Below are 14,676 nucleotides of genomic sequence, written 5' to 3' on the forward strand. Positions count from 1 at the left end.
AGCAACCGAAACTCTGGCAACCATTCTGCTTTTCGCTCACAGTACAGCATTCAATAAATTACATGAGGTATTCAACAATGTCATAAATAGGCTTTGTGTTAGATGATTCCGCCTAACTCTAGGCCAAAGTAAGTTTTCTGAGCAGATCTAAGATAGGCTGCGTTAAGCTGTGATGTTGGGTAGGTTAGGTGTGTTAAATGGATTTTCAACTTAGATGGGTTTATCAGGACCTAACCCCATCGAACGTGTTAGAAGATCTGTTTTATTTTCGTCTCCCTGAAGTCTTTTGCGTGGTTTCCAGCCCCTCCCAGGCAATTCCACCCCCAGGCAACCGTTAAGGAGGGGAGAAACTGAGGCATGGCTGGGGGGAGACTGTGAGCCCGGCTGGAGAACCCACACCGCGGGCCTCTTGCTGCTCTCAACACCGGGGTTCGGGCCGTTAGGGCGGTTTTCGGTGGGGAGCCCGGAGCACTCAGGCCGCCGCCGGGAGAGCCTGCCCGCCTGGAGCTCCGCGGAGACCAGGCCGTGGGGGCGGGCCCGAAGCCTCGGCCTCGCCTCCGCCCGCGCGGCGCCGCGGCTGCTGCTTCCCGGCCGCTCGGGGAGCGGGCGCCTTCCGGGGCCCGGAACTCTGTCTGGGCGCGGCCAGCATGCTGCAGAAGCGGGAGAAGGTGCTGCTTCTGAGGACCTTCCACGGCCGGACGCTGCGGATTGTGCGGGAGCATTACCTGCGGCCCAGCGTGCCCTGCAACAGCCAGCTCTGCCCGCAGCCCGCCACCTGCCACAACGGTCAGGGCCCGGGGTGCGGAGGGCTGGGGGCACCGGGAGCCGAGGTCGGGCGGGAGCGGGGTGGCCGGGGCTGGAGCGCGGGGAGCCGAGGCCGGGCAGGAGCTGGAGCTGGGGCGGCGGGGCCGGGGTAGAGCGTCGGCCTTGAGGTGGAAGGGCGCGGCCCAGAGGCGCAGAGTCCGAGGCCCCCGGGCCTCCGCCGGCCTCCAGGCATCACCTCCGACCTGGCTGCCGGTCGCGCGCAAGGGGCAGGCGGCTTCCAGACCTCCGAGAGCTGGTCCGGGCCACGGCTCCGCGGTCTGCTCTGCCCCGGGAAGCCGAAGGGCCGAGGGGCAGGCGCCCCCGCCCCGCAGAGGCCTGGTGTGGGGGCTCTCCGAGGGGCCTGTGGGCGCGGGAGCGTCCGGCCCCCAGGCTCGCGGCGGCGAAGCCGTGGGCCCTGCAGTGCCAGTCGGGGCGCGGGAGCAAACGCCGCTGCTGCTCTCGTTGTCCTTAGCTTCGCTCCCCACCCGTTTTCTGACCTACCAGCACCGAGGCCTCACACATTGACCCAGTGGAGAGCCCTCTTGACTGTAGGATTTGTGACTCATCTGGGCCCTCGTCGTCCAGGAAGGTCATGGGGAAACTGGATTTGGGTCGGCTGCCCGCGACACCTTCCTCCGCTTGATTTCTAGGCTGCTGGGGTGGCTGGGGCGGCAGGTTCTCCTCCCTCTGGTGGGAGAGGAGCATAGTAGTCCTTTTCAGCCAATATCTGGGATCCTCAGCTTATGGTTAAGGTGAACATTTCAGTTACAGCTTGGCTAACCAGCTCCGAGACACAGGCTGGGTGGAAGTCCCACCTCTGCCCCTGCTTGCACTGAGCATCTTTTCTAGTCAATTCAGCCTTCCTGGCCCAAGGAGACTTCTGAGCACATTCGCAAGCTTGAAACAGAAGCGACTTGAAATGCCTGGGCATAAGCAAGTGGTTCACATGTTTATTTGTGGTGCCCCACTGGAATGTGAGTGTAGGTCGATGAGTTAACACAAAAATAGTTAAGTTGTGCTGAGGATTTGCTTGTTTTTGTTTTTTAATCTGTCACCTTCTGCACCACTGGCAACACCATAGACCACATTGAGCTTTTATTTATCATAACTTCAGAAAAATGAAGGTGCTGAATTTACCTCTACCAAAGTGGATTTGTCTTTTCTTTTAAAAACTTCACAGTGTTGCTAAGATTAGAAGTTGTTCTGCACATGGGGACACCGTGACATTGAAATCATAATAAACCAGGTTTGCAAACGCTGTCTGATCTCTTCCGTTTTGAATTATGCTTCAGATGGAAAACTCTTGTCCAGTGATGTGACTCATTACATGGTTCCAGATTGGAAAGTCGTTCAAGATTACCTTGAGATCCTTGAGTTTCCTGAGTTGAAGGGAATTGTTTTCATGCAAACGGCTTGTCAAGCTGTGCAGCGTCAAAGAGGCCGGAGGTATCTGTTTTGCATTATTTATTTATTTATGGTGCAGGGTTTTTTTTCCCCTTTAGAAAAGGTCCCTTGTTGGAGAGAGAGGGGAGGAATTCATTATTTTCATCAGAAAGGACTTTTTGGACTAATTTGGCATTTTCTTTGCTGATGAGGAATGCAGTAACATTCTTTTATATTTCTTCTTCAACACCTGGCCCAAAGATATGACTGTAAATCAATAAACTGCAGTGTCCCCAGAATGTGGGTATTTAAGATTCTTGGCTTTTGGTTTGCATTTTTATAGTAGCAGACCTATTGCTTACTTCTGGTTGAAAACTGCATATTATTTAATCTTCTTATTTATAGATACATTGTTTCAGAATCATACATTATTTTCCCCCTGGGAAAAAGAAAGTGTTTTAAAATCTGACACTCCTTTATTGGGGAGGCAAATTTCTTTATAAATTTATTTAATCACTTGTGATTTATTCAATGAAACCAGAATTGTTTTATTTTTAGACTACTGGTATAACCACCAACCATAGTAATTGTATTTGCTAAACAAGAATTTCTGATTGAACTCAGTCTAAAATGCTTGCCTTATAAGTAAAGGAAGAACCATTTTTCACCTTTTAAATAAATACACTATAAATGGTTTTGCTTCTTTTACGTTGGGAAAAAATGTATGATTTGAACTTGATGTATGGAAACAGCATATTAGAATTATACACCCAACCTCTGCACACCCCAAGTTAAGCAGAAATTATGTTTATTCTTTTTTAAATGTTGTAGTGTTTTCAGACGTTGGTAGTAAAAGATGAAGTGTGTTTATTTGTATATGAAAATGATAAGTTGTCCTTATTATGTGCTCAGTTCAAAAAATACACATGTACTTGATTGTGTGCAGGTTTTTCAGATAGAATATTTTTATATGAGCTTGAAGTTGATTTTATTCAGACACAAAGATATAAATGTTTATATGCATCCAGGTTTAAATGCTGCTCCAGGTGTCGTATTTCAATTTCTGCTACTAAAATCAATTTGCTGTTATAGTGTGAGTTGCTAACACACTGCTGAGGCTTTTCAACTTCTGTTTTCTAAAATATTTTTAATATTAAGGATTGTTTTAAAAACCAATTCCTGGGACATTTGAAAGCAAAGAATTGGAATTTAAATAGTCTTTTTGCCTGAACATTTAAAAAGTAGTTAACTTGAAAAATTGCTGGTTTTCCATTACTCCATCGTGTCTCTGAATGTACTAACTGTGAAAACAAAAGCTGAAGAGTCACGGAACAGACTCACAGGGTAGCTCCCTGGTTTTGGTGAGCATTTTTTGAGCTCCTACTTCCAGGCCTTCTGAAGTACAAAAAGAAGTCTTGGTCCCCCTCTCAACAAACTTGTTGTCTTGTTGGAGTTAGATGCAAGAAGCAAGAAGGTAATTGTGGCATGCCTTGGCCACATGTAAGATGATTTAATGTGGACTGTGCAAAGTGCAGACGTGAACATGGGGTGTGGGAGTTTAAAATGCCTTCTGAAGGAAATAGTTTTGAGACTGGTCTCAATGCAGGGAAATGAACATGACTGCTGACAAGAAATAAGAAGCAGCAAAAAGAATGCAGCTTTGGGACTTGGTGCTTTATTTACCCGTTAGGCGACCAGCAGGTGTATTCAGGTTGAAATAGCTAAAGGAAGTTACCTAAGCCCTGGAAAGTGTCATATTTTAAAAGCTAGCTTTATAGTTGATGACAGCCATTGAATGTGTAAGATTCAGGAGATATGCTTGATTAATTTGGCCTTCATAAGTGTTACACGTAAATCATTTGAGTATTTGTGTTTAACCAAAGGTGGCCTAGCAGAAGTGGTAAAGAACCCGCCTGCCAATGCAGGAGACATGAGAAATGCAGGTTCGATCCCTGGGTTGGGAAGATCCCCTGGAGGAGGGCATGGCAACCGACTGCAGTACTCTTGCCTGGAGAATCCCCATGGACAGAGGAGCCTGGCGGGCTACAGTCGATAGGGTCACAAAAAGCTGGACACGACTGAAGTGACTTGGCATGCCTGCGGCCTAGCAGAGGCTCTCTGGTGCTTTGCTTCATTTAATGTTGGGAAAAGTTTTGTTTTTCAGTTCTTCCTTAGAGATTTTTGAGAGGCTGGTAAATAATTAATTCTATTTAGCATGCTTTTAGGAACATTATTGCTTAGGTAAGTTTTGTCAAGTGAAAATACCTGGTCTACTCTAGTGTCTGGAAGAAGGATGCCTTACTTTCTCCTTTTGACTCCTTCCTAATTACCATCTGTATAGTATGAGCCTCAGTGTCTTAGTACATAACATAAGACTGAGATCAAAGTGTTACAGCTGGAGAGGATCTCAGAGGTCAACGTGATCTAACTCTCCATCCTACATCAGTGTTACTCAACATGAGTAACAGAGTCAACTTTGTTTCTAAAAGAAAAGAAATTCTCATGGATACCCAGCGTTAATTTAGGCAATGGCAATGCACTCCAGTACTCTTGCCTGGAAAATCCCATGGACAGAGGGGCCTGGTCGGCGGCAGTCCATGAGGTCGCTAAGAATCGGACACGACTGAACAACTTCACTTTCACTTTTCACTTTCATGCATTGGAGAAGGAAATGGCAAGCCACTCCAGTGTTCTTGCCTGGAGAATCCCAGGGACGGGGTAGCCTGGTGAACTGCCGTCTATGGGGTCGCACAGAGTCGGACACGACTGAAACAACTTAGCAGCAGCAGCATTAATTTAAATTAAGTTACTTAAATATGTTTCAACATAAATTTAGGCATAAATCCTCATACCTAACTACTTAATGCAACCGTAAACCCAAATCAGACCTTCAAATTAAACAAAGCTACAAAATCAGAAAACTGCAAATGGACATTAATTTAAGGGGACCAATGACATTGCTTTACTGAAATGAAATCACCAGAGCTGGGTTTAATAATGGAAAGACACAGCCTCTGTTGGAGTAGGCAATGGCAACCCACTCCAATACTCTTGCCTGGAAAATTCCATGGACCGAGGAGCCTGGCAGGCTACAGTTCATGGGGTCTCAAAGAGTCAGACATGACTGAGCGACTAAGTACTCACACACTGCCTCTGTCTATAGACATAGATTCTATATTTAATATGATTTTGTAGCTTGATTTCAATAATATCAATGCAGAAAATGCCTGTTCTCATAAGTATGTTGTGCAAAACAGTATGAGGAATTTCAAGTTTTTGATCGGAATAATCACACGTTCTGCCATCTAATAATCCTCAAATGCTTATTTAATGAGAGCTCATGTGATGCCCTGTAAGGCTGACATCACTCCTGTGTTAAGGTGTTCCTCTGTGTATCTGAGAGATTCTGTGTGTCAGAAACTGTGCTAGCACTGAGGATACAGTGGGGGACAAAAGCAGACGTGCCCTTGATGGGGAGACAGGCGGTAACACACACTCAGACACAGATGGGAAGTACAGCTGTGACAGGCATGCTGAGGCGTGGGGACTTGGCTCAGGAGAGCCCAGACTGGGCACCGGAGGGGAAGCTTTCCTGGGTGAGAGGCCTGTGTTGAGCTCTGAGGGACATGTGAGTCCCAGGCAAAGAAAGGAGAAAAGCTTTCCAGGCAAGGAAACTGTGCCATGCAAGGTCGGGGGAGGGAGTACTGGAGAAGGAGGGAGGCGAGGGCCCTGGACTGGACTAAGATAGGGCCTGTGGGCCTCAGGGATGTGCTGAAGGGTTTTAAGCGAGGGGGATAACATGATCAAATTCCAATTTTAAAAAGATTACTGGGCCAGTAGGAAAGAGGCTTGGAGAAAAGAAGAGGAGGCACTTGCTTTAGTTCACGTGAGAGATGTGGCTGGCTTAGAGACAGGGAGAGAAATAGACTTTTCTAAGAGCTGTTTAGTAGGTAAGATCTATAGAACTTTGTAAGTATATAACAAAATGAAAACATGTCCACACAAAAACTTGGAAACAGGTGTTCATAAGAGCTGTATTCATAATAGCCAAACTATGGGAACTACCCAAATGTCCAGCTACTGATAATGGTTACACAAAAGGTAGTTTAACCATACAATGAAATATTATTCAGCCATAACGAGGAATAAAGTAGTGATAAATGCTATAACATGGACTTGAAAATATTATGCAAAGTGAAAGAATCCAGCCACACACATGGAAATCCTATATTGTATGATTCCATTTATATAAAATGCCTAGAATAGGTAAATCCAAGAGACAGAAAGTAGGTTAGTAGTTGCCAGGGGCTGAGTCAAAGAGAATGGGAAGTGACTGCTTGATGGGTGTAAGCCTTCTTTGGAGGCTGATAAAAATGGAATTAGATAATGGTAAGGTTACGTAACTCTGGGACTACACTAAAAACCATTGAATTGTATATCTTAAAAGGGTGAATTTTATGGATCATATCTCAATAAAGCAACTGGTTTTTTTTTTAAATCTATAGGGTTTAGTGATGGATTTATGTAAGTGAGATAAGGGAGAAGATAGTGTCAAGAATGTCACTAAGGTTTCTGGCTTGTGTAACCCGATACAGAGGGGGAACACTGGAGGAGGTCAGGGGTGGGAGGGTGGAGGTCTTGAGTTTGAGGTGTCTTTGAGGCTTCCAGAAGGGCAGGCCCTGACACCAAATGGCATTGCAGCTAGAGGCCTGGTCCAAAATATGCTCCATTTGAAATGTTTTAAGAATATCACCTAATGCAGGCAGATACTGTTTGATTCCACTTATACAAGGTATCTGGAATAGTCAAATTCACAATCAGAAAGTACATTGATAGATACCAGGGGCTGGGGTGGGGGTGGGGGGTGCGGGGGGAGAGGAGAATGGGGAGTTAGTGTATAATGGGGACAGAGTTTCAGCTTAGGAAGGTGAATAATTTGGGAGATGGATGATGGATGAGAGTTGCACAGGTTGAATGTACTTAGTGTCACTAAACTATAAGTTAAATATGGTTAAGCTACTACGTTTTATATTATATGACTTTTACCACAGTAAAAAAAAAAGTTTTTTTTTAAAGAAAGAATACAACCTAATATAAATGGAAATAGAAATTTTTGAAATTCTTGTAGAAAACTTAGGGACCTCTGAAAGCAAGTCTAGGAGACCTCACCCAAGTTCTGCAAAAACTGAAGAAGTGCAGCATTGAGTACGGAGCCCACTTCCTTGTACATCTCCCACTGATTGTATGACGCCCACTTCTAATCCCCAGAGAGAGGAGTCAGCAGGGGAAGGAATGTTGAGTCTGCAGATAAGATCACTATTGAATAAAAATAGAAAAAAAATCAGTCTAGAAAAGGTAAGTTTTGCTGTCCCCTGAGCAACTGTCTGTAGATAATGGAGATTTAGAAAACACTTTAGCCAGACCAGGAAACTAGGGTTTTTCTGTAAGACTGGAAGTTTTTTAAACTTCAGATCATTTTATTGTACTTGACTATTTGAAACTCTTGTCCTGTCATTCAGGTCAGATTTGGTTAAGGCACTGTGATGTTCTCTGCTGGCTCCATGCAGGATGCTCATATATCTCATTCCATCGTGTGCACCACCAGCCCTGACTAGCAAAATATATGACTGGATTCTATGGATATGCTATTAAATTATAACCATAAGCCCACATGCCTACAAGAGCCCTTGACTGTCACACTCAGAGTGATTCGCTGTTTGTTTCCTGCTTTCGCCATTAATATTCTCATGCCATTTGTTCATTTGTTTTATCTGGCTGATAGGTAGCTGACAAATGGAAGCACACTCTAAAAGTCTAAGGAAAATATATGGGAGTAGAACTTCAAATTGAGAAAATTCTTTTTGCTAAGTGATAGATTTTTCTAAACATTGGCAAGGATTGTCATTTCACTTATTTGGTGGTAAGCCCCCCTGGTTCTAGCTTGTGGAGCATCAGGTATTTGGAGAAGACTGGATTCGAGAAGTCCCAGGTTTAGAGTATGGGTGTGCTAACCAATGCAGTGAGGTATGCGAAGCCTAGCAAAAGAGCAACTGGGTCCTGAAAATGTCAGAGTTTGTCCCAGGGCGTTTGTACCTTATGTTTGGTTCACTGTTGTAGCAACCGGTTGTGAGTTCATTGACTCATTTGGAAGACATTTTTTGAGTACCTGCCGCAGGTTAAGTACTAGAGATATAAGAAGGAAGCGTGCTATCTGCTCTCTCGAGCCTTCTGTCCCCTCTCTTTCCTCCCTGGGGCCCTTTGTCCACTTACTGCTCACCCATCCTTCAGGTCTGTTCCCTCCCTCCTGGGTTCCCATCACACCCTGCGCATTGCCTTTCATGGCACTTATCCCACTGAAATGGGTTGTTCTATCTTTTTTTGTGGTTTTATTTTGTTTTGACAATTAGTGTAGCTTTTTTTTTAATCACAGTAAAATATATATAACATAAAATGTACCCCTATCTAAGTATACCATTTGGTAGCATTGAATACACTGACACTGTTGTAATATGCCACCTTCAGAACTTTTTCATCTGCCCAAACTGAAACCCATTAAGTGTTAATTCCCCATTCCCCTCCCCCAAGACCTGCACACCCCCCCACACCCCCACACAACCACTGTCCTTTCTGTCTCCGTGTATTTGGCTCCTCAGGGAAATACATATAAGTGTAATCATACAATGCTTGTCCTTTTGTGACCGGCTTGTTTCACTCAGCACAATGTCTTCAAGGGTCATCTGTGTTGTAGAATATGTCAGAGCTTCTCTTTTAGGGCTGAGTAACAGTCCATGGTATGTATAGACCACATTTTGTTTATCCATCCATTCCTCTGTAGACACTTGGGCAGGTTTTACCTTTTAGCTAATATGAATAATGTTGTTATGAACATGGGTGTGTAAATATCTCTTTGAGATGCTGCTCTTAGTTCTTTGAGGTCTGTATCCAGAAGTGGATTGCTGGGACATGTGGTAGTTATAGTTTTGACTTTTTTTTTGAGGAATGGATGGTTATGTTGCGTCCACCATGAGCAGGACCATGCAGATGAAGGGCAGCATCAGGGATATCTTGGTGGTTCCCCTGAGGGCATTCAGTGGAGCACAAAGAAGGAGTTTACTAACTGGAAGGTGTTTAGTCTGGTATAGTGCAGCCAATACCTGCGTGGAACTCAGGTGCTTTATTAGGGATATGGCTAAAGGGAGCAAAAAACTGGAAGAGATCAGGAAAAACAGGCAATAATTTTTCAGTATTTTCTCTGAATTAACAAATTTCAGGTGTTTATAAAACCTCTTCTCAAATTTTTTATTGCTTAACAAGAATAGTACTCATTTAAAAAATTCATGCATGACAGAAATGTGTGAAGCAGAAAGTGAAAGTCCTTGCCTAACCACCTGGTAAGGAGGGTCTGGGTCTTGTTAGCACAGTGATGGAGACTCTTCTATGCATATTCTAAAAGGTTTTGAAAAATTATTTTAAGTGTATCTTTGTGAAAGTGGGAAAGTTATAAATTTAATATGTTCTAGGCATTTCCAGGAGAAAGGGGCAGCTTTTGTTTACACAAGTGGAATTCTATTAAGGAAAGCTGCCATTCACATAAATGAAACTGAATCCTTTTGTTCATTAGGACAGTTTTATAAGTTGTACTTGATGATTCTTTTTGTTGTTGATTCCTTTTAAAGTGGCTCAAAATTAGAATTACTAAGAAAGTAAAATGTGTTTCTTGTTTTCCAATGAAGTGTTGAGATGATACAGATTTGATAGTTAGCATTTATTTAGAGGAAAAAATTTGAAATTCTGGCTTTGCTTTAATGAAAAGACTCATTTTTAAAAATCCATGGTGGCAGGCTGGAAGTAGGAATGCAAGGACACAAATTTTATTATATTAAATGCCAGTCATCTACCTTGGATAATTTATATGTTAATTTAACATCTGATTTAATATTAATCCATTTTAAAATAAATAATTGATTTCCTTTAAAATAATTGTGAATATTATATATTTCATATTACCAAGACAATTGAAAAGCACCTTCTTAGAAACAGACTTAAATGAGACTTCACATTTTATTTGCTTTGGCTGAGATTCACAGGAAGATCTCCTGATGGGGAAAAACCTTAAAACTTTCTGTTAGTTGTCTGACATATGAAGCTAGCCTTCATTCATGTAAATGGTGTGGCTGCATCAATAAAATTCACAGATAAATCCCCAAACTTACCTTACATGCCTTTTCCAGGTCTGCCAGCAAAAAATAAAATGTATTAATACCCAATGCCATTTATGGAATAAAGTGAAGTACAAAAATACAGCCCTAAACTCTGCTTGCCTCTGTGAGCCTTTGACTAAGGGGCTACATGAGGCAAGTTCGTATAATTACATAATAAACAGCCAGAGGTCTCAGAAAGGGAAAGGGATGTAGAGGAATTTAATTGATCCACGAACTAACTAATGAGGCTCTGCCCACACCCATTCCAGGAGGTGAAATGGAGAAACAACAGCCAAGCACACTGCACACACCAAGGCCAATATAAATGTTTCTTGGGTTTTAAATAATCAATCTTTCACTCTAAAATACCTCATCTGTTTTGAACCTTAGCAAGAGCTGGCAGGAGATGAGTACATGCTACGTGAGATTTATTCTTCTTCTCTGTGTCACAGACAGTATAACAAATTGCGAAATCTCCTAAAGGATGCACGTCATGATTGTGTCCTCTTCGCTAATGAATTTCAGCAGTCCTGCTATCTCCCTCGGGAAAGAGGGGAGTCCATGGAGAAGTGGCAGAGCAGGTATGGTCCTGAATAATAGCTGGGTTTTCACCCTATCAGCTTCTTTCATTTCTCTATCACTGGTTATTTGGGAGTTGATCTAAACAGAATGCCAGAACAAACCAACAATTATTCTGGAACTGTGATTAATACTGAAATGCTTAATGTGTCAATATTCTAGAGATGTCATTTGAATACAATTTTAGAAATTGTAATTAAGGAGATACAGATGCCTAGAGTTAAGTTTGCTCCAGGCCCCTAAAGGCTAATAGGATCCAGAAGTCACAGCTTTAATGCAGGGGTGTGTATGTGTGTGTGTGTGTGTGTGTGTGTGTGTGGCGGCGGGGTGGGGGGAGGTGGAGGGAGAGGTCCTACTTTTAAGCCAAGATCATCTCACTTTCTCTGGTTTAAGTTGCTTTAATATATCCACCAGTCTTACTAAACTGAAACGCATAGTTTAATTCTAGTCAAGCTGTTTTAGGAAGTGAGGGGTCATAGTTGAGTCCACCTAAATGCAGAGCCCTGAGGCAAGGACTTGGGAGATGAGTTGTTAATGTGAGAAGCAATTCCCAGAAGCAGGAATGAGGAACGGGGGAGAGTGATGCATAGACGGAGGGAAACCAGTAAAGGATGTGTTACTGCTGAGGGAAACTGAGGCTCTGTCTGCTGGGAACCTCTAAGAAAGAAGGCAGAGTGTACCCCAGAAGTCACCTCCAAGGGTGGAGGCGAAGGCACTTAGTTACCACTGTAGCTGAGGGTCATTCCCTGAGGGTGTTAACTCCAGTCAGCAGGCCCTTAAGAAGGGATGGAACTGTCACCCCGCTTCAGCTGAAGTCAGAGGCAGCCTCAGGGTGCAGGTGCTGGGCACCCATAGCTTCTGCTACACTCTTCTGTAGAAGGCAAAATAGACTGTAGTTCTAAAATAGCTTATCCATACAAAATATTTACATCATCTTTTTCCTTGTAATTCTTTGTCTGTGTAGCCATTAAATATTTAAATTCTCTAAAGCAAAATAAGCACTGATATATACTGAGTCCTTAATGGACTAAGTTCCCACAGGGCTCAACACCAGAAAGGGAAAAGCAAATCTTTTCCTAGATTGGGTCACGTGTGAGGACTCACACTTACTAACTACACAGCCTTGCACACAGTCAGTACTGAGTGAATATTTTTTAATTCCAGAACTAAAGGAACCTTACATAGCATCTTCATTTGCAGAAAGGGAGACAGATGCCTATTGAAACTGACTTTCCAAGTCCATCCACTTCATTGGAAACACGATCCTTTCTTGAATATGTTCTCCAGACCTAGACTCCATTTTCAATTCAGATTCTCGTCAGGAAGATTTTCAGACGTTTCACGTGGTAGCATGTTGGATTTTGTCTTTACTGGGTTATGATCTTCAGCTACTTGCATCCAGTCTACTTTTGCTCTTAGCCAAAGGCTTGTTTGTGGTGCTATGTGGTTCATCCCTCCAATTAAAAGGTGTTAACGGTGGCAGAGCCTCATGGTTTCTAGGCCATATCAAGAAATGGATGAGGTGAGAACAAGAGATCTCAAGCACTTTCTGATTCTTCTTATCCCCCAGAGGACCCAATTCAGGACATGTTTATAATGGGTGCTCAGGAAGTATGTGTTGAATGAGTGAATGGTTGTCTGTATAAACCAAAGGGTAGCAGATTGAAAGCCAAGTATGAAGTTCTGATCAAGAGCTTGGCTTTGTCTGCCTTGGGAGGGCTCACGTGCCCCTTGCTTTCTAGGAGCATCTACAATGCAGCCGCTTGGTACTATCACCACTGCCAGCATAGGATGCCCATCGTTATGGTGACAGAAGATGAAGAGGCAATTCAGCAGTATGGAAGTGAAACAGAAGGAGTGTTTGTGATTTCCTTCAAGGTATTTCCAGCTGGGTGTGTGTGTGTGTGTGTGTGTGTGTTCACTTCCACAGTGGTGCTCATAAGCCTCTGGATCCCTTTGGCAGTACAGAAAAGGGAAAATAAAGAATGAAGACTTTAAGAAGTTCCATGTCTTTATCACTCTCCACCTAATTAATCTTATCTTTGGAAAATTTGGGCAAACTCCCTGTGACTGTAAGGCCTACAGTTTCTAAGACTGCAGACCAGTAAACCCCTACTGACAGTGAACACATGTTTAGAGTTATAACAATAATAGTAGTAGTAATGATAATAAGTTGAATCTTATAAAATTGCCAATATTCTGTTGTTTTTTATTTACAAAATGGCAGTTTTACATGGTTCTACCTAAAAATAATAGCCAGCATTTATCTATGCCAGGCACTGTTCTGAGCATATTATTTCATTTACTTCTAACAACCCTTTGAGACAGGTGTTAGTATCCCCATTTTATCGGAGAGGAAACTGAAGCCCAGAAAGTTGCTAAAGCAACTTGCCCAAGGTCACAGAGAGAAAGTGATAGAACTGGGATAAGAACCCAGGCAGTCTGACTCCAAAGCTCTTAATCACTATGCTCTGTTGACTCCAAAACTGTTTTGCTGAATATACACAAAACATAGTTTTAAAGGTCAGTCTTCTTTTTCTACTGTTCCACTGTCCCTCACACTTCTTTGCTTGTGACCTTGGGCGTGGGTCAGTAAGGGTAAAGGGAAGGGTGACCTGTGATACTACTTCTGTGAAGGCTGTTGGACCAGCTTGGTGTCCATGTAACAGACAGGAGCGGCATTATCAGTGACGGTTTTTTGAGCTTTCTGACCAACACAGTCCTCCTATTTCTTAGGTACCTTTTTGGAGAATAGGATGCCTGTTAATCTCTCAAAAGATTACTGGCCACTTCTGCCTGCCCAGTTGGTCGATCAGGTTTCAATGGTGAATATTGTTTTTTGATTCAGAAACTGGAATGAGGCCCTCCATTACCCCTGTCAGTTTACAAAACGTCTAGTTGGATTTTGAATTGTAGATCCTATAAAGGTTCCCATGTGCATGTATTGCTAAAGATTTGCCAATAGAATTTTCTTGGCCCTGCTATAAAGAAAAAGTGTTCTGACATGCCAGAAAAATCCAGGGGCGCTGGATATTAATGGCAGTGTCACTTATTTTTTCTGTTGCAATACATCATGTCTTGTTCCTGCAGAGGACAGTTGACTAAAATTACGTTTTTCTACTTTTTGTGAAAATTACTTTTCTCTGTAGCCCAGTAGCATAAGTACAGTTTGATTTTGTATAGCATTTCCTAAGCAAACTGTGTAACCGAGGGCTTTATAGCAGTGTATGATAGCAGATAAAAAGAGATACTGTGAAGTTCAGATGAGCAGGAAGCCCAGAATCTTCTGTGGAGACTTGAAGGTAGGTTGGAAGGAGTGAGGACAATAAACTCCTCTTGAAAAGTGAGGGCATGTAGCCTGGATACAGGAAGTAGATGAAGCACAGGCAGCCTCGCCACACCAGTCTCCTCTAGGTGGTGACCTTGGTGTCTTATCTAGGGCCTCTCTGCAAGTTACACCAAGAAGTACAATAATACTCAGTAATGTTCTACTTGGAGGGGACCCTGACACTTGTTTGGGAATTATGTTTCATACTAGGTCATCATATTGATAGAGTGTCCCCACAAGTGTCTCCACATGAATATTGTGACTCTTATCTGTATAGTCACAAAAGAAGATGTGGTCCTCAGGGAGTTTATGAGGCTGGAAAGCCTAACACCAAAGAGCAGAAACCTCTTTCCTCCTCTCTGAGCATCGGAGATTGCCTGT

General features: G+C 43.1%; 1 protein-coding gene across 1 annotated transcript in view; it reads left to right on the forward strand.

Moving 5' to 3' along the window:
* Nucleotides 1–375: 375 nt before the first annotated feature.
* Nucleotides 376–14,676, forward strand: part of DIS3L (DIS3 like exosome 3'-5' exoribonuclease) — a 32,958-nt gene continuing 18,657 nt past the window's right edge. The window contains exons 1-4 of the mRNA XM_043470862.1: nucleotides 376–786; nucleotides 2,097–2,250; nucleotides 10,841–10,969; nucleotides 12,710–12,845. Of these exons, the coding sequence (XP_043326797.1) occupies nucleotides 648–786; nucleotides 2,097–2,250; nucleotides 10,841–10,969; nucleotides 12,710–12,845 (558 nt within the window). The 5' untranslated portion in view covers nucleotides 376–647. The remainder of the gene's footprint in view (nucleotides 787–2,096; nucleotides 2,251–10,840; nucleotides 10,970–12,709; nucleotides 12,846–14,676) is intronic.

This window comes from Cervus canadensis, chromosome 6 (genome assembly GCF_019320065.1).
Source record: "Cervus canadensis isolate Bull #8, Minnesota chromosome 6, ASM1932006v1, whole genome shotgun sequence".
Lineage (NCBI taxonomy): Eukaryota > Metazoa > Chordata > Mammalia > Artiodactyla > Cervidae > Cervus > Cervus canadensis.